The sequence below is a fragment of the Phascolarctos cinereus genome, unplaced genomic scaffold (assembly GCF_003287225.1).
Source record: "Phascolarctos cinereus isolate Bilbo 61053 unplaced genomic scaffold, phaCin_HiC Scaffold_726;HRSCAF=1367, whole genome shotgun sequence".
Classification (NCBI taxonomy): domain Eukaryota; kingdom Metazoa; phylum Chordata; class Mammalia; order Diprotodontia; family Phascolarctidae; genus Phascolarctos; species Phascolarctos cinereus.
The window spans coordinates 12,613,196-12,639,298 of NW_027556098.1; the positions used below are offsets into that span (position 1 = coordinate 12,613,196).

Consider the following 26,103-nt stretch of genomic DNA (forward strand, 5'->3'; position numbering starts at 1 on the left):
TATACAGTATATATACACACACAGTCTAATATACATTATATATATTGTATGTATGCATGTATGTACATGGAGTAAATATAAGGTAATTTGGATAGAAGCAGAGGTACTAGCAGCTGGGATCAGGAAAGACCCTATGTAGGAGGCAGTCCGTGAGCCGTCCTCTGGAGGAGGCTGGGAATTCTAAGAAGCAAGACGGAGTGCATGCCTTAGCAGGAAGGAGAACTCAGAAGCTACCTAGTCTAACCCTCGTATTTTAAGGATGAGGAAACTGAGGCTCAAGAGTTGGAAATGAACTACCCAAGATCACACAGGTAGTAAACATCAGAGATGGAACTTAAACCCAGGTTCTCTGGTTCCAGAATCAGTGCTATTTTTCCTGTTAACAGGTTGAATCAGGAAAACGTGGGTTCAAAACACACCTCTCAACGCTCCACGTATGAAGACGTCCAAGTCACTTAATCTTTCCAAACCTTGTTTTCTCCATCTTTAAAATGGGAATAATACCACCAACAGTAATTACCTCCTATGTACTGTGAGAAGCAAGTGACATGATAACCACATAGTACTTTGTAAACTTGAATCTATTTGCAATCATCATCATAAATATATCCCACTGGCCATATAATTCTAGGCCAAAAGCTCCAACAGAGAGAAACTAGAAGAGTATTAATCTTCTGCATAAGTTGGATGACACTCTCCTCCCTGAAGGCTAGAGAATACATTTGGGGATCACTACATTTTGCTGAAAGACTTCAAAGAAATTATTAACGAGCATGCTAAAGGGAACATGATGGTCTGGACTTTGACTGCAACAGAATCTAGAAAACAGCAAGAGTAATGTTTGCAGGTTTCAAATGGATTTTTAAGCAGACACATAAGAACTTCCAGCACCCTGGGACTGTAAATCTGTCATCAGGCCTATCACTGTAACAGAGAATGTGATTGTTTTTAGAATTATGCCAAACAAACACAAAAAGAGAAATCCAGGAGGAATGATAGGAATGGTGTTTTGACTTCATCCTTACTTTGGTTTTGTCAGTCAATAGGACAGATCAGAGGTGCCTAGAATGTAAGTAGAACAGTGAAATGCACAGATGAAAAATCTGTAATTAGAAAACAGTATTTTTTTGGGTGGGGGTCTGCTTGTTATATTCATCATTTGCTCCTTCTTGGCCTACTTCCTCTCTATTCTCCTCTACGAGTGATTGTTCCTTCTTGGTCTCCTTTGCTGGATCATCATCTATGTCGAGTCCCCTAAATGCGGGTGTCTGAAGGCTCTGCCCTTTTTTCTTTCTATACTTTCCACTTTGGTGGTCCCTTCAGCTCCAACAGGTTCAATTATCATCTTTACATATAATTATAATCAGATGATTACCTCTCCTACAGATTGAACACAGGACAAACACTGTCTCATCTCCACAGTTATTCTGAGTGTTCTCACTATTTGGAAAACTCACCTCTGCCTCTTAAAATCTCTGACCTTCCTTCAAGATTCAGCTCAAATGTCACCTGCAGGCATCCATCCCTATAACCCCTCATTGTCTCTCTTCTAAATCTGCTTTCCATTTGCTTTGCATGAAACTTCCACATACCTATTTATCTATGTGCTGTCTCCCCTTATTACAATGTAAGTCCTTAGAGGGACTTTTTTCTTTAAATCTCTGACCCGTAGCAGAATGCCAGGCACACAGTGAGCACTTAATAAATGCTTTCTCAATGTTGATTGACTGATCACAGACCCTCTAGAATAACAGGCTTGATTGGGTAAAAGCAATACTAATGAACAGGGGACTCCAATACATTTGAGACACTGCATGGAGTCTCCCACAAACTCTCTTTCCGGAACAACAATGCATTTTCCTGCTTTTTCCTGAGGTAAATCTCCTCTTGCCTTTGAAGTGACTTTATTAAGTATCAAGGGTAATTCTTAGAAGTTGGTGTGAAATCATACACTTCAATTAGTTTTCATTCAGTTTTCTCTTCGAAGAGACCAGAGCAAAAATCCCACTGCCAGGGCAAAAACTATTGGGAATGAATCAACTAAGACCTCCGGGGCTAAGAGAGACTTGGCAAGCCCTGCTTGTTCAGCTGTTTCTAAACTTCAATTCTCTGCCCTGCTGGCTCTAACTATGACTTAGAGATCAAAAGGGGGCCTATTTCACCACATTTTTGGCTTCGGTTCTTTGTACATTAGCTGGTGGCACAGTGGATAGAATGATAAGTCTGGAGACAGAAAGATCTGAGTTCAAATGTGGCCTGGTGTACTTATCAGCTGCGTGACTCTACACAAGCCACTTAACCTCTATTGACTCAGTTCCCTCACCGGTGACATGAGGTATAAAAATAGGACCTACCTTGCAGAGCTGTTGTAAGGATCAGATGAGATAATATTTGTGAAAAATGCTTAGCATGGTGCCTGGTACACAGTAGGCACTATATAAATGCTTATTCCTTTCTCATCCCTGCCTTAGCCCACTCTGTTTATTCAAGGAACAAAGCTCTGCCTATTTCTAGACTTGCTCACCAATGTAGTACTGGACTGTGGAGATGATTTTCTCTAACCCTCTCCTTTTACTAATGAAAAACCTCTCCCCTGGCTTAGATTTCTTCTTCTTGACTCCTGAGCGCCAGGCCAGGTGAGGGCTTCTGTTCTGCATTTTTTGCTGTTCTGTCATTTCAGTTACGTCTGACTCTTCATGACCCCATCTGGGGTTTTCTTGGCAAAGATAATAGAGTGGTTTGCCATTTCCTTCTCTAGATCATTTTTACAGATGATGAAACGGAGGCAAGCAAGGTTAAGTGACTTGCCCAGGGTCACACAGCTAAGAAGAGTCTATGGTAGTATCTGAACTCAGGTCTTATTGACTCCAGCCCTAGTGCTCTACCCACTGAGCCAGTGAGTTGCCCTCTGTTCTGAATAAACGCTTCCCATAAATGTTTAACCTGGCTCTTCTACTTAGACCCTATTTCTGAATATTCATTTCAACTCTTGCCTGATTAACACAGATTAGGTTTGGCATGGCAAGAAAGCTAAAGCTTCTGGTCTCATTTGTGTGTGTGTTCTTTCTTTTTTTTTTTTTCAGTGAGGCAATTGGGATTAAGTGACTTGCCCAGCGTCATACAGCTAGTGAGTGCCATGTGTCTGAGGCTGGATTTGAACTCAGGTCCTCCTGATTTCTGGGCTGGTGCTCTATCTTCCCACTGAGCCACCTAGCTGCCCCTTCTGGTCCCATTCTGAAACCTTCTCCTGGGCTGAGGCTAACTCTTGTTACACCATGGCCTCTCCCTTCATCAAACAAATTTGGGCAAACAACTTCATAAAAATTCACCTCCCCACCCCACCCCACAGAATCTGGTTTCCTGGCAGAAACCTGGTACATGTGAGTGAGGATTTGTTTTGCAGAATATGTGCAAGAGAGACTGGAAATCTATTCTTCTGTGAGTTCAATTATAGCATCATAAGTACATAAGGCTCTAGTTAAAAGTGCCTCCAGACTGTGGTAACGGTGTGTGGTCTTGTTCTCAGGAATTACTCTTTGCATTCTGTACTGATTCTCTCACAATTCAAATGATCAGGGTTAGTCTCTAACATGTGGTTAACCTAATAAAATTACAACGCACTGATATTTGAAAATGTTCTTATTTAGACATTTCATCACCTTCATTTATTAAAAGCCATTTAGGAATCCCTTTAAAAAAAAAAGTCCTTGGGGAAGAAAAACAAATTCTTTTCAAGGACGATCATTGCCTGAGGGAAAGGAAGGTGTAATACTTGTCCTCTGTCATCTTTAAAACACTTTGGTCTAACACAATTCTAAGGGAAGCTGTATCAATTCACCTCTAAGCTGAAGAGTCACCTATGGAAACATGATAGCTTAAAAAAAAAAAGGCTGAAGCTAGGAACAAAATGAAAGTTAGGGATTTGGACAACTTAATTCCTTGAGACACCTAAGTACCCCTATGTCGCTTCATGAAACTCAAACATATTAAAGAAAGCCACAAGATGAATGCGGTTGAGTGCATATCAATGGTAACTAATCCCCTTTCAGAACAACAGGAAGAAAAACACATACTTTTTATGTGGATGGCTATCCCTTGGCGCACCTGGAGCAGGTGGTAAGCTGAAGGCACGCATACGCAGAAAATCTTTAGAGCAAAACTTAACAGGAACACGAATTTTAGCTGTTGTCCCCTTTTTCACCTTGGTGCTGAAGGCTACTCTACAGGTCATTTCTTGAAACTATTTCTGGTGACAGAAAATGATAATTACCTGAGTGAAAAGGAAACTGCTGCTTAGCTTCTCCTGTATGGGCATCCCAAATTATTGTTGTCTATGCTCCGGAAACAAAAGAAGAAGTTAGTTATTTTGCTCCTTTGAAAGTTCCTTCTTATGTCTGCTAAAAGGAAACTCAGCACATTTTTAATCATCTTCTCAGGTGAAAGCTACAGATTTCTGTCTTGTTGCCTGGGATTAAAAAAAAGAAAAGAAGCTAACACCAAAACCCAACAATTTTTACTTGTCCTTCTGACCAGGTAAAAAATTGCAGTGCGATTGAAAAAAAAAATATCTGGTACCTGACCAAACTGAAAAACTCTAGAAATGGACAATTCTGACATTCGTCCTGACTGCAAATTTTCACTGTGCAAATAGTGCCAAATGCCAAAGCACAATAAAGCAGTTGCATTATGCTATGGTTAGTGAAAGGTGTCTTAGTAACTGCCTGTTTCTGCCAAAATAATAAAAAAGAAAAAGAAAAGGTAGAACTCTTGTTTCAAGGCGTTTTTGGAAAACAATGTCAACTGTAGTCCTTTCATTCACTCAGGAGGGACAGCTACGAAAGACTAACTGTGATTAACTCAATCATTTCCTCCTCAACCTCCCAGTCATATAACAAAACTGTTATTTAGCAAGACTACAGGAAAATTTCTACTGATTGGTGGCTGGAGAAGATATTCAGAAAACTGTTTCAAAAACTATACTTTATAAATACAGGGTTGGAGTTAGACCAATTAACAGAATTTTTGCCCACCAAAATAATGTCCTTATAACTAGAAATTCAGTCAGATAAATATGTTAGGGAATATGGGGAGATTATTAAATTTTTTAGACCTCAGCTTTTAATATAGTTGAAGTTTACTAGTCAATGAATATGTAAAGTTAGGGATGGACAAAGAACACTTTTTTATTGCAATTTTCAAATATTCTTAAAAATACTATTAGGACTTTGAGTCCCGGATTAGTTGTCAAACTTTACAAAATAAAATAAATATACTGGGAAGGTCAGCAAAGTACTCCTGTAAACTGCATTTTTCTCCAAATAGTGCTCTTTTCTGAATTATTACTATTATACCATTTATTTCATTACTGCTAGTCTCCACTAAGTTGTAGCATTATAGTGTAATAAGTCTACCAAAGTGCATATTTATTTCCCCAAAGTAATGCACAATGGATACTTTAATTATAATTTTACTAATAGGTAATAATTTAATCATCAAGTAGAAAAAATTAGTTGTCTCCATTTTATTCTTCTGTAGGAAGGAGATGAAAAAAAATCAGAAAGTTTATTAATATGAGTTACATTGTTCAGGAAAAACTTAGGTAAAATATTTGTAGTTAGGAAAAGTGAATTCTAATTTGGACATATAAATCCATAAAATCAAACTCAGAGATACGCTCTTGTGTTAAGAACTGAGGAAAAATGGGGTAGCTAGGTGGTACAATAGACAGAACACTGGCCCTACAGTCTGGAGGGCCTGAGTTCAAATGTGGCCTCAGACACACATAATGCTCACTAGCTGTGTGACTCTGGGCAAGTCACCTAACCCAAACTGCCTCGCCAAAAAAAAAAAAAAAAGATTGAGGAAAAAAGTTATTACTCAAATACTCAGGACTTAGGGTATAGAATATTCATGTCACAATCATACAAACTGATATTCTTTTTACATTTTTACCTGTTTTAGTATTCATTCTCCTTCATGGTAGGATGTATCTATTTAATGTATTCAATATAATACACAGGGTTATCCTTATATGGATAAGGTGATCCATATATGGGAAGTTCAGTAAATACTATCTGATAATAATAGTAGTATCTCTATAGGGGCCAACTGTGTTATATTTTATTTTTCAAAATTTGAATGCTAAAATAATGAAAAAGAAATCAGCAACTCAAAATGCTTTTCTAACGGTTTGAAAATTATTACAAGATGTAATTATTAATTGTAATGAATAATTATTACAAATAATTATACTATATTAAAGTTATATCATGCTATATATATGATCATAACAATACAATAAACAATATAATACATTATAATTATTTATAATAATTAATTATGATGAATAATTATTATAAGCATTGGTTACACAAGTAGATAAAAACATTAAATACTTCTGAGTATAGGTATAAATTCGTTTGAATACTCACTTGGTTTGTACTGAAACAATGTATTGAAAAAGTGCCTTTTCTATGAATGCCATCCAGTACTGACCTAATGATACTGTACAAATATGGCAATTATATTCAGCGTCCAGAACAACTTAATCCCAAATCTGACTAGTGGACAAGAGTAGCCAGCACCTATACGAGTCTATGAACATTGTGACAATGGTGGGAAGGGTATAATTTATGGCCTTTGCCACAAATCCTCAAAACCTGAAAATTGCCTACAGCCACTGCAAGTCCTAGTTCTTGCCTATCTTTTTAATGAACAAATATGTAATTAAATTAACAAATCTTTCTAAGGGAAATAGAGGTTTAGGGAATAACTGCATAAGTATATGAGTGATTTAAATATAAATTTAAAACAACTATCACATTTGAGTTTGAGATTACGGACATAAAAGGATATTAAACTAGAAAAAAAAAGATTAGATGGTTGGTGGAAAAGCATTTTTTGTTGTTGAAATAATCTATTGGGTAAAAGTTATGAGGGGTCCAATTCAGTTATTTTCACTCTCCTTCCAGGCACTGTGTACCTCAAACTGGGAACTTGTTCAAAATTCATCATATGGAATGCATTTATTCAACCTCTTAGTAGTAATCTAATCTCTTCTACTTGATGAGATCAAGACCCACAAGAATAAATGAACCCCAAATTCTTTTGATGTCTCTGGGCAGGTAAAATGGGAAATTTTAGAATTCAAAGAAATCATCATATTGCCAAGAGTTCACAAATCAGGACACTCACTGATCAAAGGGTTACATTTTTTTTAATACTCACTTTATCAACACCAGCACTCAAAATGTAATTCCCCTTTTTGTTCCATTTTAAAGCAAAGATGGGACCTTTATGTTGACCTAAGGTGCTTGCCAGGTTACCTGTTATATAAAAACAAAAAAATGCTGACTATACAACATCAGTATGATCACCCAATCAAAATAAAGGATGTCCCACTATCTTTCACCTTAATATTATGACCACTATCCAACTTACCATCTTCTGTCCATATTCTTGCAAAACCATCATATGAACCTGTAGCCAACAGTGTTCCATCACTCTGGAGAACAAAAAAAAAATTATTTTGGGAGGGAAAAGTTAATGAGAACATGCTATACATCAACCCTAGTCCACATTTTTAAAGTAAGAATTTAAGTTAAGCATCAGTTCATCACATTTGATTACTTTGGACACTGGTGCCTAATGAAAATATAAGCCACATAGAAACTACTGAGCAATAAAAACCCATTTCTGGCAATCTAAATTTTATGCTAAGATATATATTGTGTTTCTAATTAATGACTTCATTTAAAATAGGCAGTACAAAATGTTATAAAAACAACTCTTGACAACTCAAACAGATGTGGTTTTTCTTAGCCTCCCTCAAGTAAAAGCAATAATGTTAATATTGGATATAATTCATGGATTTGATGAATATGGAATTTATCATGAAATTGTGGAATCTGTGAAAACACCTGAAAGCACCTGAGGGAAGAGGGCAGGGAAAGAATATCAATGCTTGAACAAGAAGAAAATCATGGAAGAACAGCATATGCCACATGCATAACGCATAAACAAATACATATATAAATCTGCTGCTAATGAAACATCATGTTTCCTCATCTGAATATAAAAACTCGGTATCAATTTCAAAACCATTTGCTGTGGTTTGACCTGGGCCAAGCTGTCCCATAGGGAGGCTTACTTCCATAACCATCAGATCAATTTTTAAAGTATAGAGTCATAATGCAATCATATTGGGAAAGATGTGGATAATAAATTTTTGCCAATAATTGTTCAACTCTCTATAAAGGCTGCTCTTTCGGGGCAGTAAATGATCTTTATGGTACTTACATTCCAGTCCAATGAAGTTACATCTTTATTACTAGGGACATCATGTCCTCCTTCTCGTATACAATGCCTCAAAACTAGCTGGGTAGAACCACCATTACTGTTTTCATTAAGATTCCATATTCTTGCAGTTGAGTCTCCAGACCTACAAAATGAAAACGTGTTCACCATTAGCTTCTGGCCTTCGGAAAGGAATATTAGTGGACGGCACCAAACACTGAAACAGGTATTGATAGTGGGTGCTTTTTGAACTATCACTCCACTAAACCTCACTCCTTTAATTTATAGGTTCTTTTCTTTGTTTTCCATATAATGCTCCCTTTCTGACATATAAAAACCTAACTTTTATGTACTAATTTTAAATGTTAGTATTATATTTTTTGAAGGAAATCCTGCCTCAGGTGAACTGCTGTGAGTCCATTCTGTGACTAAAGCGTTCTGATTTTGGTGATGACTCTCTTCTTCAGTAGGGCACAAAAGTTGGATAAGAACACGGAAGTACCACTGGCAAAAGGTGTGGCTGAACCTCATGAGGTCTGACCACAACTTGCAGTGAATGTGACGGAATCAGTCTTCCTGGACTTTAGCTTAATGGGTTCATGAATTTGTTAGGAGTGTTAATAATAAGTATATTTCTGACTTACCATACAGAGATACGTCACCTACATTAGGGTAGTTTTTTAATCCATGCCTTTATAGAGGCATTAATGTTTAAAGAACATAGAAATCTTTGAAGATAGCATTATAAAAAAAAGAGTGACTTATTCTAAAGTCTGGGTTCTAGAGGTGAATAATTATTTTCTAATCCTCTCTGTATACAAGATCTATTTTTTCGTTCTCTTATAACTTTTTCTACTATAAAGAGATATAGAACTTTCCACTCCGTAACATAGAGAACTTTTTGATCTCCATCATGTTGCCACACATTTGAAAGACATCTGGAACCAGGCAGATGAGATTATGCTCCAGAAGTAAACACTTCCTAAAAGGCAATGGTTTGGATTTTAGTTTGTAAACCAAATGGCTTTGTAATAAGAGACCTACTCCAGGGCTTTGAAATCAAAATGTAGCTATCATGTAATCTGGGCATACCCTAAGTCTGCAGGGCATGCTGAAGTATGAGAGATATATAAGGCTGCAGCCATGGCCTTACCCAGATGCTAGGAGATCACTGACAGGGTTCCAGGCACAAATGAACACCTCAGATTCATGGCCCCTAAGGACTGTTGCTTTGTTGGGTGGAATTTCAACATCACCATCAATTTCCATCGGTTTTGAATGATTATCTGTAGTAAAAGATATTAAAAAAAAATACATGATTTAAAATAGTAACTTTAAAAATATAGCTAAACTTAGTCACTACCAGGCTGTGGTTAGGGGTGGTCATGAGACCAGAACCCTCTTAGTTCAGGTTCAATGTTGGAATGAAATGAGGCACTTAGATCACGGAACAGTTAACAAAAAGTTGTCCTAATACAGCAAGGATATTCAACAAGTGTACAATGGCACTTCCTCCCAGCCCCCCACTATCATCTCCACATGGAAATTCATCTGGTCAGCAGGGCAGGATATGATGACTTGTGTGGTCTTTGGACATCCACCACATTGCAGGGGTTTTGATACTACATGGATAGGACTCTTTATACCCTTAGGAGAACAGAAAATTGGCATCAAGTGAAGTAGTGGGCAATTAAATCCCAAAGAAAAGTTTTTTTGACTTCAAGAAAAAATTAATCTGTTGTGGGTAAGTGGGGGAACCCTGGTTCTGTCACATAAAATATCACTCTACCCCCTTCCCCTCCCCTGCCCGTGATGTGATAAGGATCTTCTAGAGGATCTTCAATGATTTAAATGCTTTCACAGAGGTTTTGCTGGACAATCCTCTTGGCACACGCAATACTAAGGGGAAAAGAAAAAGGTGAAAAATAATCTCTCCTACTTTTCAAAAAATCAGTATAAAGAAAAAAGAAAAAAATGGGAAGGACAAAACCCAGAAATCTTGGCCTTTTTCTCCCCCTTTCATAAGTACCAAATCTTAGATCTCAACAATCTGGTTCATAGAGTAGGTAATACCAGATCTGGGCAGTACACAACGCCTCTCCCAATGCAAAGTGTGGAGGCTGGGCTAGGTAATGAGCTGAAGCAACAACAGGAGTATCGGGGATATTTCTGATAATGAAGGCATGCACCTGCTAGGCATGTAGAATAGTGAATATGTCAGACTTTTCTACTATATTGATTTGTTTTACTGTACTATTAGAAAAAACTATTTTTTTTAAAGGCAATTGGGGTTAAGTGACTTGCCCAGAGTCACACAGCTAGTGTTACATGGTTGGTCTGAGGCCACATTTGAACTCAGGTCCTCCTGACTTCAGGGCCGGTGCTCTATCCACTGCACCACCTAGCTGCCCCTTATTCTTTTTTTTTTTTTAAATAAGGGATGTATCTCTATAAATGCAGATACCTATATATAGGTGATATAAAAACAGAAGACATAGAAATTTTTTGATTTTTAAAGAAATGTGCCTATCTCCTTTTCTTAGAGAAGTGGAGAGGTTAGAGGTGTGGAATGCTACATACTTTCATACATGGTCATCTATATAGATTGGTTTTGTTTACATTGATGTTGTTATGATGATCAAAGGCTCACTGGGTGGGGGAAGTGACATAGTAAGGAGAGAATGTATCCAAAAATTACTGTGATGTAACAACAAAAGGCATCAATAAACCTTGGGGGGAAATCGATATGACAAAGTTCACCCAATTCTTGCCCTGACTTGAACTTCCCTAATTTATGTGGATCGTTTGGACTGTTGATAGAACGTCTCATTTAACTTGGCACAGAACATCTACTCTGCCTGGGGGAAGGTGTTAAAGAAGATTAACGAAGGGTTGTTTCCAGCTCTGGCGGATTTTGTTGCTGGCTATGATAACAATAGAGCCAACTTTGACTCTAGCAGAGTTAGAGCATGAAGTACAAGTTCATAAAGATTCAGAGAGTTGACTCAAAGTCCCTAGTAAAACTGCATTTCTGGATCTCTTGGTCTGTTGCACCTAACCGCTGCTTCTTAAATTAATCTGAACATTAAGATACTTGTGTCTATAAGTATCCCTTGCATTAAGGGTCACCAGGAGATGGAAAAGGTATTGATAATTTATGCCTTGCTTCAGAGAGTATGGTATAGTACAACACACATTGGACTTGGGACAGCAGAGACATGGGCTGGAATCCTACCTCCAACACATACTTAACTTCTATGAGCATCAATTTCCTTATCTATAACATAAAAATAATATCTGGAATATTTATTTGACAGTTGTGTTCACTTGTTTTAGTCATGTCTGATTCTTCATGACTCCCATTTGGAGTTTTCCTGGCAAAGATACTAGAGTGGTTTGCCATTTCCTTCTCCAGCTCATTTGACAGATGAGGAAACTGAGGCAACAGGGTTAAGTGACTTGCCCAGGGTCACACAGCTAGTAAATGTCTGATGTTGGATTTGAACTCATGAAGATGAGTCTTCCTGATTCCAGGCTAGGCACTCTACCCATTGCCATACCTAGCTGCCCTCAAGTTAATAATACATTATGGTAAAACAAACCTAACCCCAAGATGTTAACTGAGTTGCTTCTCTGTGATTAACTAGTAGGACAGTGAGTCATTCTTATCAAGTAAGTCCTAATCACATCCTCACTAGTAAAATGAAATTGAAAAGTCATATACTTCATTACCACGACAGTATTTGAAGACAATGGAGTCGATGTGATAATTCACATTCCTTCTTTATTTACCAGAAGTTTACTGGTGAATTGGCTAGGTAAAGAGCTCTTCTGTCATGGGATCTTTTGGACAGGATTGTGAAACTTACAGACCCTTCCTTTTCAAAATAATGTTTTTAAGTACATAAAAAAAATACATAGCATTACCAAAAACCCCAGTTATGTTGAAATCCAGTTATCAAAATATTTTAAAAATAAGTTCATGAAACTTAGGCTATGAGTCCTTGGTCTAGATCAGCAGTGTTAAACTCAATAAGAAATGGGGGTCATTAAACCATACATAAGGATCACTGCAAGGCCACATATTTATTGACTTAAAAACCATATATGTAGTTTTTTAAAAAAATACTATTTTGTTAAATATTTACCAATTACATTTTAATCTGGTTCATACCACACTTAGACGTATTATGGGCTGAATGAGGCCTCTGGATCATGTGTCTGACACTCCTGATCTAGCTGATCTGCATGTTTTAATAATCAATCAATCAATAAGCCTATCACTTGCTGGGCACTGTGCTAGGTGCTGATAATAAAAAACAAAAATCAAGCAGTTCCTGTCCTCAAAATCTATAATAGGAACAATGTTTACATGTATAAATATATACAAAAAATACAAGCTAATATTTTTTGGGAAGGTACTTGCGTCTATAGAGGAGGGCCAGGAAAGTCACATGTAATAGAAAATATTCAAGCTTAGCTTCAAGGAAGACTAGAGATTCTAGAGGGGGAGAAAAGGAAGGATGGGATTTTAGGTACAGAGGACAGTTTATGCAAAGGCCCAGAAATAAAAGATTGAAGTTCATCATGTGAGGAAAAGTAAGGAATACCTAGTGGTGTTTAAAACTATATTGATGATGGATTGAAGAGGGGTAGAGTCCTGAAGCAGGGAAACCAATTAGGAGGCAATTACAATAGTTTAGGTGAGAGGAGATGAAAGTAAGAGGTAATAAACTAGGGAGGTGGCTTTGTGAATGGAGAGATGGCGTCAGATGCATGAGATTTTTCAGTTATGAGCGGCCACGGTGAGGACAGGAAAATGTAGGGCTAAAGGCCAAGTCAGGGGAGGATTGTAAGTCCTGATGCTAAGGTCAAGATAAAAGTCTAGGGTGTCAGGCCAAACTGGAAGACACGGACAAACTTCCAGCTCAAAGCAGATGGCTAAGGGTGGGAATTCATTAATCAAATCCAAGGGAAAATGTGGTTAAGATCTATGAGCCAAAGATTGATATCTCAAGGAGCAATTTAGACTTGGGGACACAGAAAAAGCAGGGTATTTGGACAGGAAGTAAAGTGAGTTGACTTCTAGAGGTCCAAATTACTTAGTCTCGAGAAGAGTCCAAGTACATGACTACTGGTCAGGAATTGAGATTCAGGCTAGGTAGGAGGAAACAGAAAATGGAATTCAGACTAGGAATCTCACCAGCTCTTAGCTGGTGATTTCATTGTTGCTCTCAAGATAGGGGCAGTTTTCCTTCAGATATGGTTTTAAGCAGCCTTCTTGTTGTGAGCAGCATGTATGGACCACTTTGTGAGTTAAGTCAGGGCTTTGCAGATATTGGCTACGTCAGCAGAAGGCTAGGTCTCCCAGGCAGCCTGCAGAGTTTTTAATCTGCATTCTACTTTATCATGCATTGTTTGTATCATGACTGAAAAGAACATTGTGATAACAACAATGAAATCTAGCCCAGTGATTCTCAAAGTGTGGTCCAGGGACCACTAAGGGATTCTGAGATTTTTTCAGGGGATCGTAGAGGCAAAATTTATTTTTGTAATAACACTAGGGCAGCTAGGTGAATAGAGCACTGGGCTTAGAATCAGGAAGACTTATCTTCCTGAGTTCAAATCTGGCTTCAAATACTAGCTGTGTGACCCTAGGCAAGTCACTTATCCCTGTTTGCCTCAGCTCCTCATCTGTAAAATGGGCTGGAGAAAGAAATGGCAAACCACTCCAGCAACTCTGCCAAGAAAACTCCAAAAAGTGTCACAAAGAGTCAGACATGACAAACACCTTAACAACAACGACAACAAAATAATAATGTTTTAATTTCTAACACTAAGTAATGATAGCCATGTAACTCATGTAAACAAAAGCTCTGTAGAGAATCTCCAATTTTTAAGAGTACAAAGGGTTCCTGAGACCAAAAAGTTTGAGAATTGCTGATATAGCAGTTCCTCTTGTAGGCCACCATCTCATTTTATAGATGATTCAATGGAGAGGCCCAGAGAGGTTAAGCAAGTTGCCTAGAGTTTCACAGACATTAATTTGCAGACCTGGAATTATTCAAACCAAGGGCCACTGATTTCTAACCCATTGTTCTTTGCACACTCATCTAGTACACACTGCCATCATAGTTACAAATATCTCCCGGGTCCTGCTATGAAACAATGACACCATCACCAGTTTAGAGGTGAACAGCATCTATGATGTATTTCTGTTACTTGATTAAAAAAAAAAAACAGTAGTGATGATATCATAAGAATGCAAAGTTCATGACTCATACACTAAATAAGCAATACTGGGTCTCACATTATTTGAGGGTTGATGATTTTTTCCTTTAATTTTTTTTAAATTATAAGCTTAACTATTAAGAAAAACTAGCATTCAAATGATCATACAGAGGCAAGAGTATAAAAATCTTACCCCAAATTTATCCTCAAACAAGGCAGAAGAAACCAAGCAATGTCTAACAGGCCAAAGAAAATGCTTGTGTTCTGGGTCCCCTGTGGGCCAGGCGAAAGATCAGCCACCTCTGGCCTAGTTTTCCTTCCTTCCTTCTTGGTTTCTGTTTATATAGTTGTAGTCGGTGTGTATGCAGTTCTGTTTCTGCTGACTTCATTCTGCTTGATGACTTTCCCCACAACACATACTCTGAACCTCCCCTCTAGAAACCAGTTGAAGCAGTTGTTTATGCTATCCAAATTCTTGTTAAAATTTTTTCCCCATCAGTCTTTTAAAAAATTTTGTTTTATTTTTAATTTATGGGACAAGACAAGCATTTCCATAACAGAGTATAATAAAAAATATTGCACATGAAACTGCAAATCCATTATGTACTACTTGCTATTCCATTTAAATATATAATAAAGTTATCTCACTAGTCTCAGAATGATAGGATTTCAAAGCCGGAAGAGAACTTAGCCGTGAAATAGTGCAAATTACTTTTTTTTTTATAAAAAAGTAAACAAATACACAGAGTAATAATATATAGATACATAGTAATAAAGTGATTTGCCAAAAGTCACATAGCTTGATGGAGGCAGATTCTATATTTAAACCTTGGTCCTCTGAGTCCCGGTCTTCATTACAGTGGGCACCGCCACGTTGCTGCTGGTGACACAGTACCACCACAATCAGGGGCATCACACTAACATCTTGTCTGAGCAGCCTAATTCATACAGGCCCACTGGGAAACTGTAAGGCAAGTGTCTGCCTGAATGTCATTTCTCTGAAAAGGTAAGATCCTTTCAGGGGTGCTCTTCTCTGTGAGCCATTCATCAGGAATCACAGTGTTTCTGATGTCAACACTCTCTATCTGGAAAGCCTCTGTTCAAACAGCGCTGTTCTTTCTGAATGGCTGCTGTCCCCGTTGTTTTGTGACGTCTTGATGGATGTTCTAGGATACGACAATTACTGTCTATTTTAGGAACTTCGATATCGTCTTCCTAAACAAAAGCGGAACCTACTAGGCTTTTTAGGGAGGTAGTATTTGGGCACTTAAAAAAACAAACAACCTTCCCCCTCCAAAAATCAGCAGCAACAACAAAAAACCATACTATTTGCCAGGGACCAAGACGATGTTTTTGGGAAGACTGAGAGGACTGCAGAGAGTTCCAGGTTCTGCAAAATGACGCAGAAAACGAAACCAAATGATAGTTTATAGAACGAACTGCCCTTGAATTTGAAGAGTCTAAATATCAGTGGTACATGTAAATACGTTAAGGACCTGTACTTTCCTTGGTGTGAAATCTTCCTGCCATCCCGCAGATACCACAGCACTCTAACTATAGCAGCAGCTAGGTGGATCCATGGATAGAGTGGATTTAGGAAAACCCAAGTTCAAATCTTGCCTCAGATACTTTGCTGTATGACTCTGGCCAAGTCACTGAACCTCTCTGCCTCAGTTTCCTCATCTGCTAAATGGGGATAAAAATAGCACCTACTTCACAGTGTTGTTGTAACATAAGTAAAGTGTTTCGCAAACCTTAAATTGCTATATAAGTGCTATCTATATAATTTATAGTCTTAAAATAGTGGTCTGAGGTGTATAGAGCTTAAGTGATTTGCCCAGCATCATATATTTAATAAGAGTCAAGGGCAGGAGGTGAACCGAAGTCTGCCTGGCTTCAACTCAGACATTTTATCCACCATGAAACACTGCCTCCCTGACATATACAGTGAACCAGAAATCAACTAGCTTAATAGTTGCCAGTTAATGAGTAATTTTAAATCAGTTCCAATATCACCTGCAATCAATAACATTACTGTCTTCAAAGGAGATTTCTCAAAGGCTTTCAAAGCAATGTTTTGCTCTTTTCCTCTGTGCAATTTAAGACACTGCAGATCTTATCTGACTAAATATCATCTATCTGTACTAAGACACAAAATCTTCAGAGGTACACCAATGTGAATTGCTTTTCCTGGAGATTAAGAGAACAAGTGGGTTCTCTCTCTTCCGGTGCTGCACCCTGCAGGAAGGCATAAAACTTTACTGTCTGGGTCCTCTACCAATTCATCTTATCTCATCTCAACTGTGCTCTGATTGCTACAAAGAAGCCTTTTCATTATTCCATGGTGAACTCTCCATGGCATTCCCACCAGCAGCTGTTCCAAACCATCTCCTCTCTTATGCCCTAAGGATACCTTGCCTACTTTCTTTTCCCAGGAGAGGCTGCTTCCCTGGTTTTTGCTGACAAATCTGAAGCTGTATTCCAAAAACTCCCCCTTTTCCTCTACCTCACACCTTCCCACCTCGTTTGCTCCCCCCTTGTCTCTGAGGAGATGGTACCTCTCTCTCTTTCTTTCTTTTCCTTTTTTTAGGCAATTGGGGTTAAGTGACTTGCCCAGGGTCACACAGCTAGTAAGTGTCAAGTGTTTGGTCTGAGGCCGATTTGAACTCAGGTCCTCCTGATTTCAGGGCCGATGCTCCATCCACTGCGCCACCTAGCTGCCCCTAGTGCCTCTTTTTCTTGTCAAGATCACTGGCTCTCCTACTCTCACAGTCCTATCTGTCTGGTCTCCTCTTCAATGATCACTACCCCTGACATCTTTGATCTTTCCCTATCTATTGTCTCCTTCTACTCTTGCTTACATATTCAGACCTATCCTATCATCATAAAAAAACTTTTCATTTGACTGTCATCTCCTTAAATTATCATCTTATAGCTGAATGCCTAGGAAAACGCATCCATATTTATCACTGCCATTTCCTCATTTTTCCCAACTTCTTGAGCCTGGTCACTTCTTAATCCATCACAATTTGGCTTCTAATTCTCTGAAAATGCTCTCTCCATGGTGGTTATTGGTCATATATTAACCATTAAATATGATGATGGCCTTTTTTTCAATTGTCATTCTTACTTCATCTCTCCACTGTTTTTTATAATGTTGACCATCATCAGTTTTCTCTTCTATTAGGTAAGATGACCCTTAAGGTACCTTCCAGCCCTAATTTTATGGTGCTACAATGACTGGCTGTTCCATAAAGTCAGCATATTATCTCCTGTCTGACCCATCAGGTCTGAAATGATATCTTTTCTTATTATCTCTGCCACTCGGAACCCCTATATTCAAAGTTCCTCTGAAGTGTTTCCTATGTAAAACCCTCTTTCAGAACCTTGGATTTAATTATGTTTCTACCTGCAGGATCCCTCCAGCAGACTAGACGAGTCATTAAAGCCAAAAGTTGGCTTTGTATCTGTGCCTAGCACAGTGCCTTCTTGCATATAGCAGGCACTTACAAAAACAGTTTTCTTTAAAACACAGAGACTTCAAGACATACACACACACACACACACACACACACACACACACACACACACATACACACACACACACACACACGGCCACTTCAGAAGAAAAAATTCATTTAATACAGCTTGGTAACTAAGAATATACGAACATACACAGAGTCAGACACACAATAAATTAAACCTTTCCTTTTTTATTTTGACCTCTTTCTAAGCACCAACCAAATTTTATCATTATTTCTCTAGGTGAGGATTTGCAGAGATGACTGTTATCAAGTCTCCTTATTTTTACCCCAAGCATAGAATTTTCCAAGCCAGGCTATAGTGAGTTATATTTACTATTTGCAGTAAATTCCTGATCTGATTCATGAGTTAGAGAAATGTTTTCTCTGAATTTATATGTGTGTACTTCTGCATTTTGGTCAAGCTGTTACAGGGTGTGGCTGCAGGCGTCTTCGTAATCCCAGACAGCTGTCAAGTGTTACATATCATGGGGCCATAGGGATAAGGACCATGGTGTCTGAATGGTTTAAGCCATCAATGCAGTAATCAATTCAATTATACAGTTCTGTTGACAGCTGTACAGCTGGACTGAGGAACACAATCTTCAAATTAGCAACACAGTTGTCATATAAGTAGGATAAGCAGACACGTAGACACATTCAGACTCACTCATCCACACCCTCTGAACCTGATCCTGAAAGAAGAAATCCATTGAGATGATAGGTTTCACTAAGCTATTGATTGAGACCATCCAGGATAAAGAACTGAGATGGAATTTGTGGTTTCCACAGATGGAATTTTGGGATTTAAGGCAAAGGCAACTGAGTTCATTAATCAGTTAAACGAAATTCTTAGGTTGATTACTTACGTTTTTTTAAACTGGGTAGTATGTGAGGAAAGGCGTATCTAAGTTTCAGAGAATGCATTAAACTAGAACCTATGAAGGTCTAAAACAAGAATATAAGAAAAAATAAGGTATATTCACAGGCTCTGACAGCTGCAATGAATCCTGTTATTAGAAGGAAAAGATAAGTGGTGGTGGCTGGTGAATACTTACTGAGGGGGAAACTACAGGACACAGACTTGACAAAGAATAATAAATTTAGAACTTAGAAGACATTAAATCCAAGCCCTCATTTTATAGATAAGGAAACTTTAAGTGACTTGCCCATGGTTAAATATGTCTTCCTGAAGGTGGGTGTGTCAGAGATGTAATGGAGATTCTGCCTAAACCCTATCTTTTTTCAAAAATTATATTAAACCTTTTTTAATTAAAAAAAAATCTATTATCTCTCTTTTACCTCACCCCGCCATTGAAAGGAAGGAAGGAAGGAAGAAAGAAAGGAAAAAAAAGGAAGGAAGGAAGGAAGAAAGAAAATTCTCTTAACATCTATGCATAAGCTAAGAAAAAAATTTTCTCATAGATCATGTTCAATAAATATATGTCTCATTTTGAATCATGAGTTCATTACTTCTCTGTCCAGAGATGGGTAGCATGGTTCATCAATAGTCCTTATTTTGATCAAAGCTGCCAAGTCTTTGAAAATTGTCTTTATAGTGTCATTATGTAAATTATTCCCCTGGTTCTGCTCACTTCACTTTGAATCAGTTTATACAAGTTTTCCCAGGTTTCTCTGAAACCATCCCTTTCATCATTTCTTAGATTTATATATCTTTAAATCTGTCCAGTCATTCCTTACAGTTGATGAGCAAGCCCTTAGCTTCTAGTTCTCTGCCATTACAAAAAGCTATTACAAAATATTCTCTTTCCATATTGGTCCTTTTCCTCCTCCTTTGATCTGTCCTCCACATAGCTGCCAAACTGATACTCTTAGTCAGGTCTGACAAGGTTCATTCCCTTAGCCAATAAATTACAGGGATCGAATAGCATCTCTAGCATCAAAAAGAAACTTTTTTGTGTTCAAAAGCTCTTCACAACCTGTCCCTAAATTACCTTTATAGCCTGATTACACTGTACTCCCCTTCATGTATGCTATGGTTCAGCCAAATAGGCCTTCTTATGGCTTCTGATTTGTGATACTCTATCTTATGTCTCTGTAGCCAATGCTGGAACTGTACCACCTCTCAGAACTCCTAACTTCTTCAAGGGACAGCTCAATGCCACCTTCTGCAATGAAGCCTTGCCTGATTCTCTTAGCTGCTGGTGATGTCCCCACGCTCTCACCCCCCATTACCATGTACCTACAGAGGATTCCAAAAGTTCCACCTCTTGACTTTCCCCATCACAGTTGTGATATATCATGCATTGTCATAAGAAATTAAATGGGAATTTTTTGGGAGTTTTGCAGAAGCTGCAGGTCACATGCGAAGGCCAGCAGACAATACAGAAAAAGTTTAGAAACTCAGAATTGCATAAAATATATGTATAGTATTGTGTGATACCAACATATTTTATCTTTTTAATGCCATAATAATTCAGACTTCTCTGGTAAAAGAGAGGGCCAAAATATTTTATGTGGATTTTCCAGATTGTGAGAGTGCTGTGCTCTAACCCCTACAATGTGGAAGGGCTAACTGTATTTTGTATGTGTGTCTTTCCCAGTAGAATGCAAGCTCCTGTTGGCAGGAAGTGTTTTGCTTTTACTGGGCAGGGAGGTGGTGTCACAGTGGATAGAGCGCTGGGCCTATAGTCAAGAAGACCTGAGTTCAAATCTAGCCTCAGGCACTTACAAGCTGTGTGACAGTAGGCAAGTGCCTTCACTTCTGTTTACGTGTTTCTTCCTCTGTAGAATGAAGATCAAAATAGCACCCACCTCAGAGTTGTAAGGAGATAATATTGTAAAGTGCTTAGCACTTTATCTGACACATAGTAAGTGCTATATAAATGTTAGCTATTATTATTATTATTACCATCTCATAAGTTTGTTGTGAGGATTAAACGAGAAAATGATTATAAAGTACTTAGTACAGTGCCTGGCACAATTATTATTATTATTATTATTATTATTATTGTTACCTATAGTGCCTGGCATATAACTGGCACTTAAATGCTCACTGAGTGATTAATTATCTATCAAGATAATAAATCTGCATGGAAATTCACAAATCTTAGGACTAAAGAATAAATGAGAGAGTTTTTGGGTAAGGAAAAAAGGAATGAGAAACAGGATTGATATTAATGTATTAAAACACTATATATACCTGCTGTTAGGTGGGGAAAATAGAAGATTCTTTTCTAATAAATACAGATAAAAATGTTTCCAGACAGGGAAGACAAAGTGATGATAAGGATTTGAAACCTCTGTGGGTGTAGATGTATGTACATATGTATGCCTATCTCTGCACATATATATAAATATACATAAGCACATACACGTGTGTAAACATATATACACTAAGATACACCGCTAAGATCGTCTGATCAATGACTGATTTGTTTTGCTAGTAAGCTTCTTGCTATACCAAACTTAAAGAAAACTGTCTCAAGGCCAGGAGTCTCTCAAAAATGAAATTCTTAAAATAACAATCACAAAATGATCTAGATTAATAATAGAGGAAGAAACCTTAAAAAAAAATTCCACCAATGTTACAGCGGAATCAGTAGCTTTCCAATGAGCTTGTATGTTAAAAGGATGCAGACAGAAGGAGGAAAGAAGGGCACATTACTGAAGACCAGTAAAAAAAAAGGTGGTACAGACTTGTTGGGAAGCTAGTGTACACAGTGCTGGGCCAGGAGTAAGAAGACTCATTTTCCTGAGTTCAAATCTGACCTCAGACATTTCCTAGCTGTGTGACCCTGGGAAAGTCCCTTAACCCTGTTTGCCTCAGTTTCCTCATCTGTAAAATGAGCTGAAGAAGGAAATGGCAAACCACTCCAGTACCTTTCCCAAGAAAACCCCAAATGGGGTCAGAAAGAATCAGACACGCCTGAAACAACTCCACAACAACAGACTTTGTCAAAGCAGTGTCAGAAAGCCTTAGAGTAAGCTGAGGCTTACCAAAAATGCTAAGTGTGACACAAGCTGACTTAAAAATTCTATTTGGATTAAGAAGAAGAATATGAAAGTGTAAGGCTTTTACTGTAAGGCCAGATGGGATAATATTAGCAGGTGACAGAGAAGAAGCTGAGTCACCAAACGCTAATTTTGTTTCCCTCTTCATCAATGAGAATGGTCTTCAAATGACGGAGGGCATAAAAACACAGTTAAGAGGGGATCGAAGCATCCAGACGCATGGTAAGAGAACATTCCGTGGCTTCACACAGCTGATTCAAGTCTCTGGGCCCAGATGAATCAGTACTGAAAGAACTTGCCCATGAGATGAAGGAAACCCCTGCAGTTAATTTTTGAGATATACAGGAGATACAGGTGACAATAAGGGAAAAGGTGGATCTTGGACACTTTTTCCCTTTTTTCCTTCTTTTTCTTGGGGGACAAATTTTAAAGATTATTAACCAGATAATAATAATGATGAACACAAGCCATAGTGACACAGCACTTTATGCCTCACAATGCCTCACAAGATGTTTTATTCACAGCACACTTTATTTATCATTCCCAACTTAGATGAGAAAACTCATGAGAGTTCAGAGAGTGAATTGCACAGTCATGTAACTAATAAGTGGTGGTTTTTTTGGTTTATTTGTTTTTGTTTTTTAAGGCAATCAGGGTTAAGTAACTTTCTATTAAGTGTCTATGGCTAGATTTGAACTCAGGTCCTCCTGACTCCAGGGCTAACAATCTATCTACTGTGCCAGCTAGCTGCCCCAACTAGTAAGTGTTGTTGGAGACACTTGAACAGAGAACTCCTGTCAGTGGTGATTATTTGCACAAAGTTAATGTACAAACGGGCATACAAACAATGAGCTATGTCAAACTAAGCTCATTTCATTTTCTCAGAGGCTGTTAAAAGGTAGATGAGAAGAGTGCTATAAACGCAGTATATTTTAGCAAATTTTAGCACAGCATTAAACAAAAACCTCTTAATGATATTTTCATGTGGAAGATGGAAAAATGCAGACTAGATAACAGGAGAGTTAGATCTGGTCGGACAAACATACTCAAAGTGCTGGTTATTAGTCTCTAGAATCCTGCCATAAGATCAAGACCCTTTCTTGTTCTGAATCTTTTTTTTTTTAAAAGGCAATTGGGGTTAAGTGACTTCCCCAGGGTCACACAGCTAGTAAGCGTCAAGTGTTTGGTCTGAGGCCAGATTTGAATTCAGGTCTTCCTGACTTCAGGGCTGGTGCTCTATCCACTGCGCCACTTAGCTGCTCCTCTTGTTCTGAATCTTGATCAGGTCAACAAGCATTAATTAAGCACCTATGTGCTAAGTTCTGGAGATACAAAGAAAGTAAAGTTGTCCCTGTGGTCCTTGAGGAATTCACAATCTAACAGGGGAAACAAATACGCAGATTACCACATAAAATGAAATACATTCTAAATAAATAGGAGATAATCTCAGAGGGAAAGTACAAAACGTTAACAACTTGGACAAAGATACAGAAGTCACCCTATCCAAATGTGTAGATGTCACCAAGGTGATAGACAGCAAGTATGGGCTGAAGATTCAAAAATATATGGTAGGAACAAACTAACAGGATGAAGAATAATAGCTATAATATCAATCCATGCACTTACGATAATAATATCTACTGTAAATACAGGATGGGAAAACTGGTTTTGAGAATAGTTCTGGAAAAGACCAAAGGACCTTAGTTGCCTGCAATATGAATCAGCGGTGCAATATCACTGTCAAAACGAGAGAAAATAATTCCACCATATCCTGGACTGATCAGAATACATTTTGAGCAATGAATGTTCTGGGTACCACAGTTTAAGGGGGACAATGAAAATGCTGACAAAGTTGATGAAGGACCTGGACATCATATAAGATGAAGCCCTGAATATTTAACCTGGAAAAAGAAGACTCAGGCAGAGTTACAATAACATCTTTAATACCTAAAAGTTAGCTGTTGGGAAGAGCAAATAAATTTCTTTTGTATTGTTCTATTGGGGTGAAACAAAGACCAAAATGGGTGGAAGTTATAGGGATGCAAATTTGGGCCAGTAAAGGAATTTTTTTTGGTATAAAATGGAATTCTTAGATATTCAGTTCCCTTTTCACTAATTATGTCTGAACAGAAGCTGGATATCATCAAAGGGACTAAAGTACTAGCTGTGAGTTTGGAGCAAATGACCCCAAGATACTATTATTCTCTGTTAACTGTCTAGTGTCTCTACTAAAATCCTGCTAAAATACTTCGCTGTGGTGGCAAAATGATCCTGGCTAAGCTAGCAAAGTGCAATTTCCGACTGTTATTCTAAGACTAGAAATGCTTTGAATATAGGTTCGGAAAACAACAGTGTATCTGCTGTCAGAGGACCAGGCAGGTCAAATCTGGAAAGATGAATGATAATGATAATAACAACATTTGTAAAATATTTTACATATATCATTTGATCCTTACACAATCCTTTGAAATAGGTGCTATTATTATCCTTATTTTACAGCTGGAAAAACAGAGGCCCATGTCATGTGACTTGTACACAGCTCAAATGATTCTGAGGGAGGATCTGAACTCAAAACCTCCTGTCCCAAAGTTCACCATTTTATCCACTAGCACAAAGTGTATGACTGAAACACAGTTAGCGACACTGAATCCAGATTTAGACTTAGCCATTTAACTAGCTGAGGGAGTCATTTCAGCTCTTTGGGGTTCAGTTTCCCCATCTGTAAAATGAGAGGGTTGAATTACTAGGCGGCACTAAAGGTTTCTTCCAGATTTATGGTCTAAGATCCTATAATTTGTGAGGATTAAAAGAAGTAATATTTTTAAAGAGCTTAGCACAGTGAGCTGGCACACGTTAGGTTCTTAAGCAGTTTCCCTGATCTTTTCTTTCCTATCTTCCTTCCCTCCCTCCCTCCCTTTCTTCTTTCCTCTCTCTTTCCCTCTCTCCCTTTTTTTCTCTCTCCTTCTTGCCTTTCTTTCCCCCCCTTCCTTCCTTCCATCCATCATCTATCTACTAAGATCTAGACTAGTAAAGAAAATATTCATACTAAAGGAAACCTCAGATTTTTTCAGTACATGACATAGAAGGGTTGAACTCAAATACATAGGGATTTTTAAAAAATAGATGAATTCTTCCCAACTTTTCCACTCTTTACCACTTGAGACAGAAAACCCAGTGCTAGCACCAAAGAGCCATGCGGGTCCTGCACTTACTTATTGCATGTGCCCCATTCTCTTCCCCATTCACAGTGGCTTCTCCATTCTTTGGTGGGTTTTGCTGAGAGACGGTTGCTGGGGTGGCCGCAGCTGCTGCGGCCGTGGCGGCAGCGGCGGCTGCAGCTGCTGCTGCTGCATTGGCTTGCTGCTGAGCTAATTTTTCTCTGAATGCTTGCTGTCGGGTCTGTACAACATCAGGCATCACGGCATCTATTAGCGATAGGGACTCTATGGGGCGGCCGTCAAAGACTGTACCATCCTGGAAGAGAAAACACCGATGATGGTTATAGGCTCTTTTCTAGAGAGAAAGGCGATTCTTTGAGAAGAGTCAGCACTGAACAATCTCCTGTGGACAGGCTGAGTCAATCCCAGGGTCACAGGAGCGTAGACTGAGGCAGAGAGGCCTCCAAAGGCCATCTTGTGTTACAGACAAAGAAGCCAAGGCATTAGAGGTGAGGTTACTGGCCCATAGTCACCCAGGAGCTAAGTGTCCCAGACAGGATCTTAAGCCAGGTCTTTTAATTCCAGAGCTAGAACTCTTTCTTCAATCAATAAGCATTCATTAGGTACCTACTCTATGTTAGGCACTGGACATATAATTACAGCAAGGAAACTGCCCGTTCCCCCAAGGAGTGACAATATACATATGTACACAAAGCCACTAAATACGCTACTCTTCTTCTTTTTTTTTTTTTTGGTGAGGCAACTGGGGTTAAGTGACTTGTCCAGAGTCACACGGCTGGTGAGTGTTATGTGTCTGAGGCTGTACACTATTATTCTTATTGTTATTATGTATGCATGCTATGACACACACTACATGCATTATTAGGCACGTCATTTGTAGAAGTATTGTCCACACATGCATG

At 38.4% G+C, this 26,103-nt stretch overlaps 1 protein-coding gene across 7 annotated transcripts in view; it reads right to left on the reverse strand.

Moving 5' to 3' along the window:
- TBL1X (transducin beta like 1 X-linked) overlaps positions 1–26,103 on the reverse strand; it is a 371,320-nt gene that overhangs the window by 25,116 nt on the left and 320,101 nt on the right. For all 7 annotated transcript variants that reach the window (XM_021006254.2, XM_078146115.1, XM_021006255.2 and 4 more), the window contains 6 exons: positions 25,235–25,496; positions 9,449–9,581; positions 8,299–8,440; positions 7,441–7,504; positions 7,228–7,325; positions 4,271–4,331 (listed from right to left, as the gene is read on the reverse strand). In XM_021006254.2, the coding sequence (XP_020861913.1) occupies positions 4,271–4,331; positions 7,228–7,325; positions 7,441–7,504; positions 8,299–8,440; positions 9,449–9,581; positions 25,235–25,496 (760 nt within the window). The remainder of the gene's footprint in view (positions 1–4,270; positions 4,332–7,227; positions 7,326–7,440; positions 7,505–8,298; positions 8,441–9,448; positions 9,582–25,234; positions 25,497–26,103) is intronic.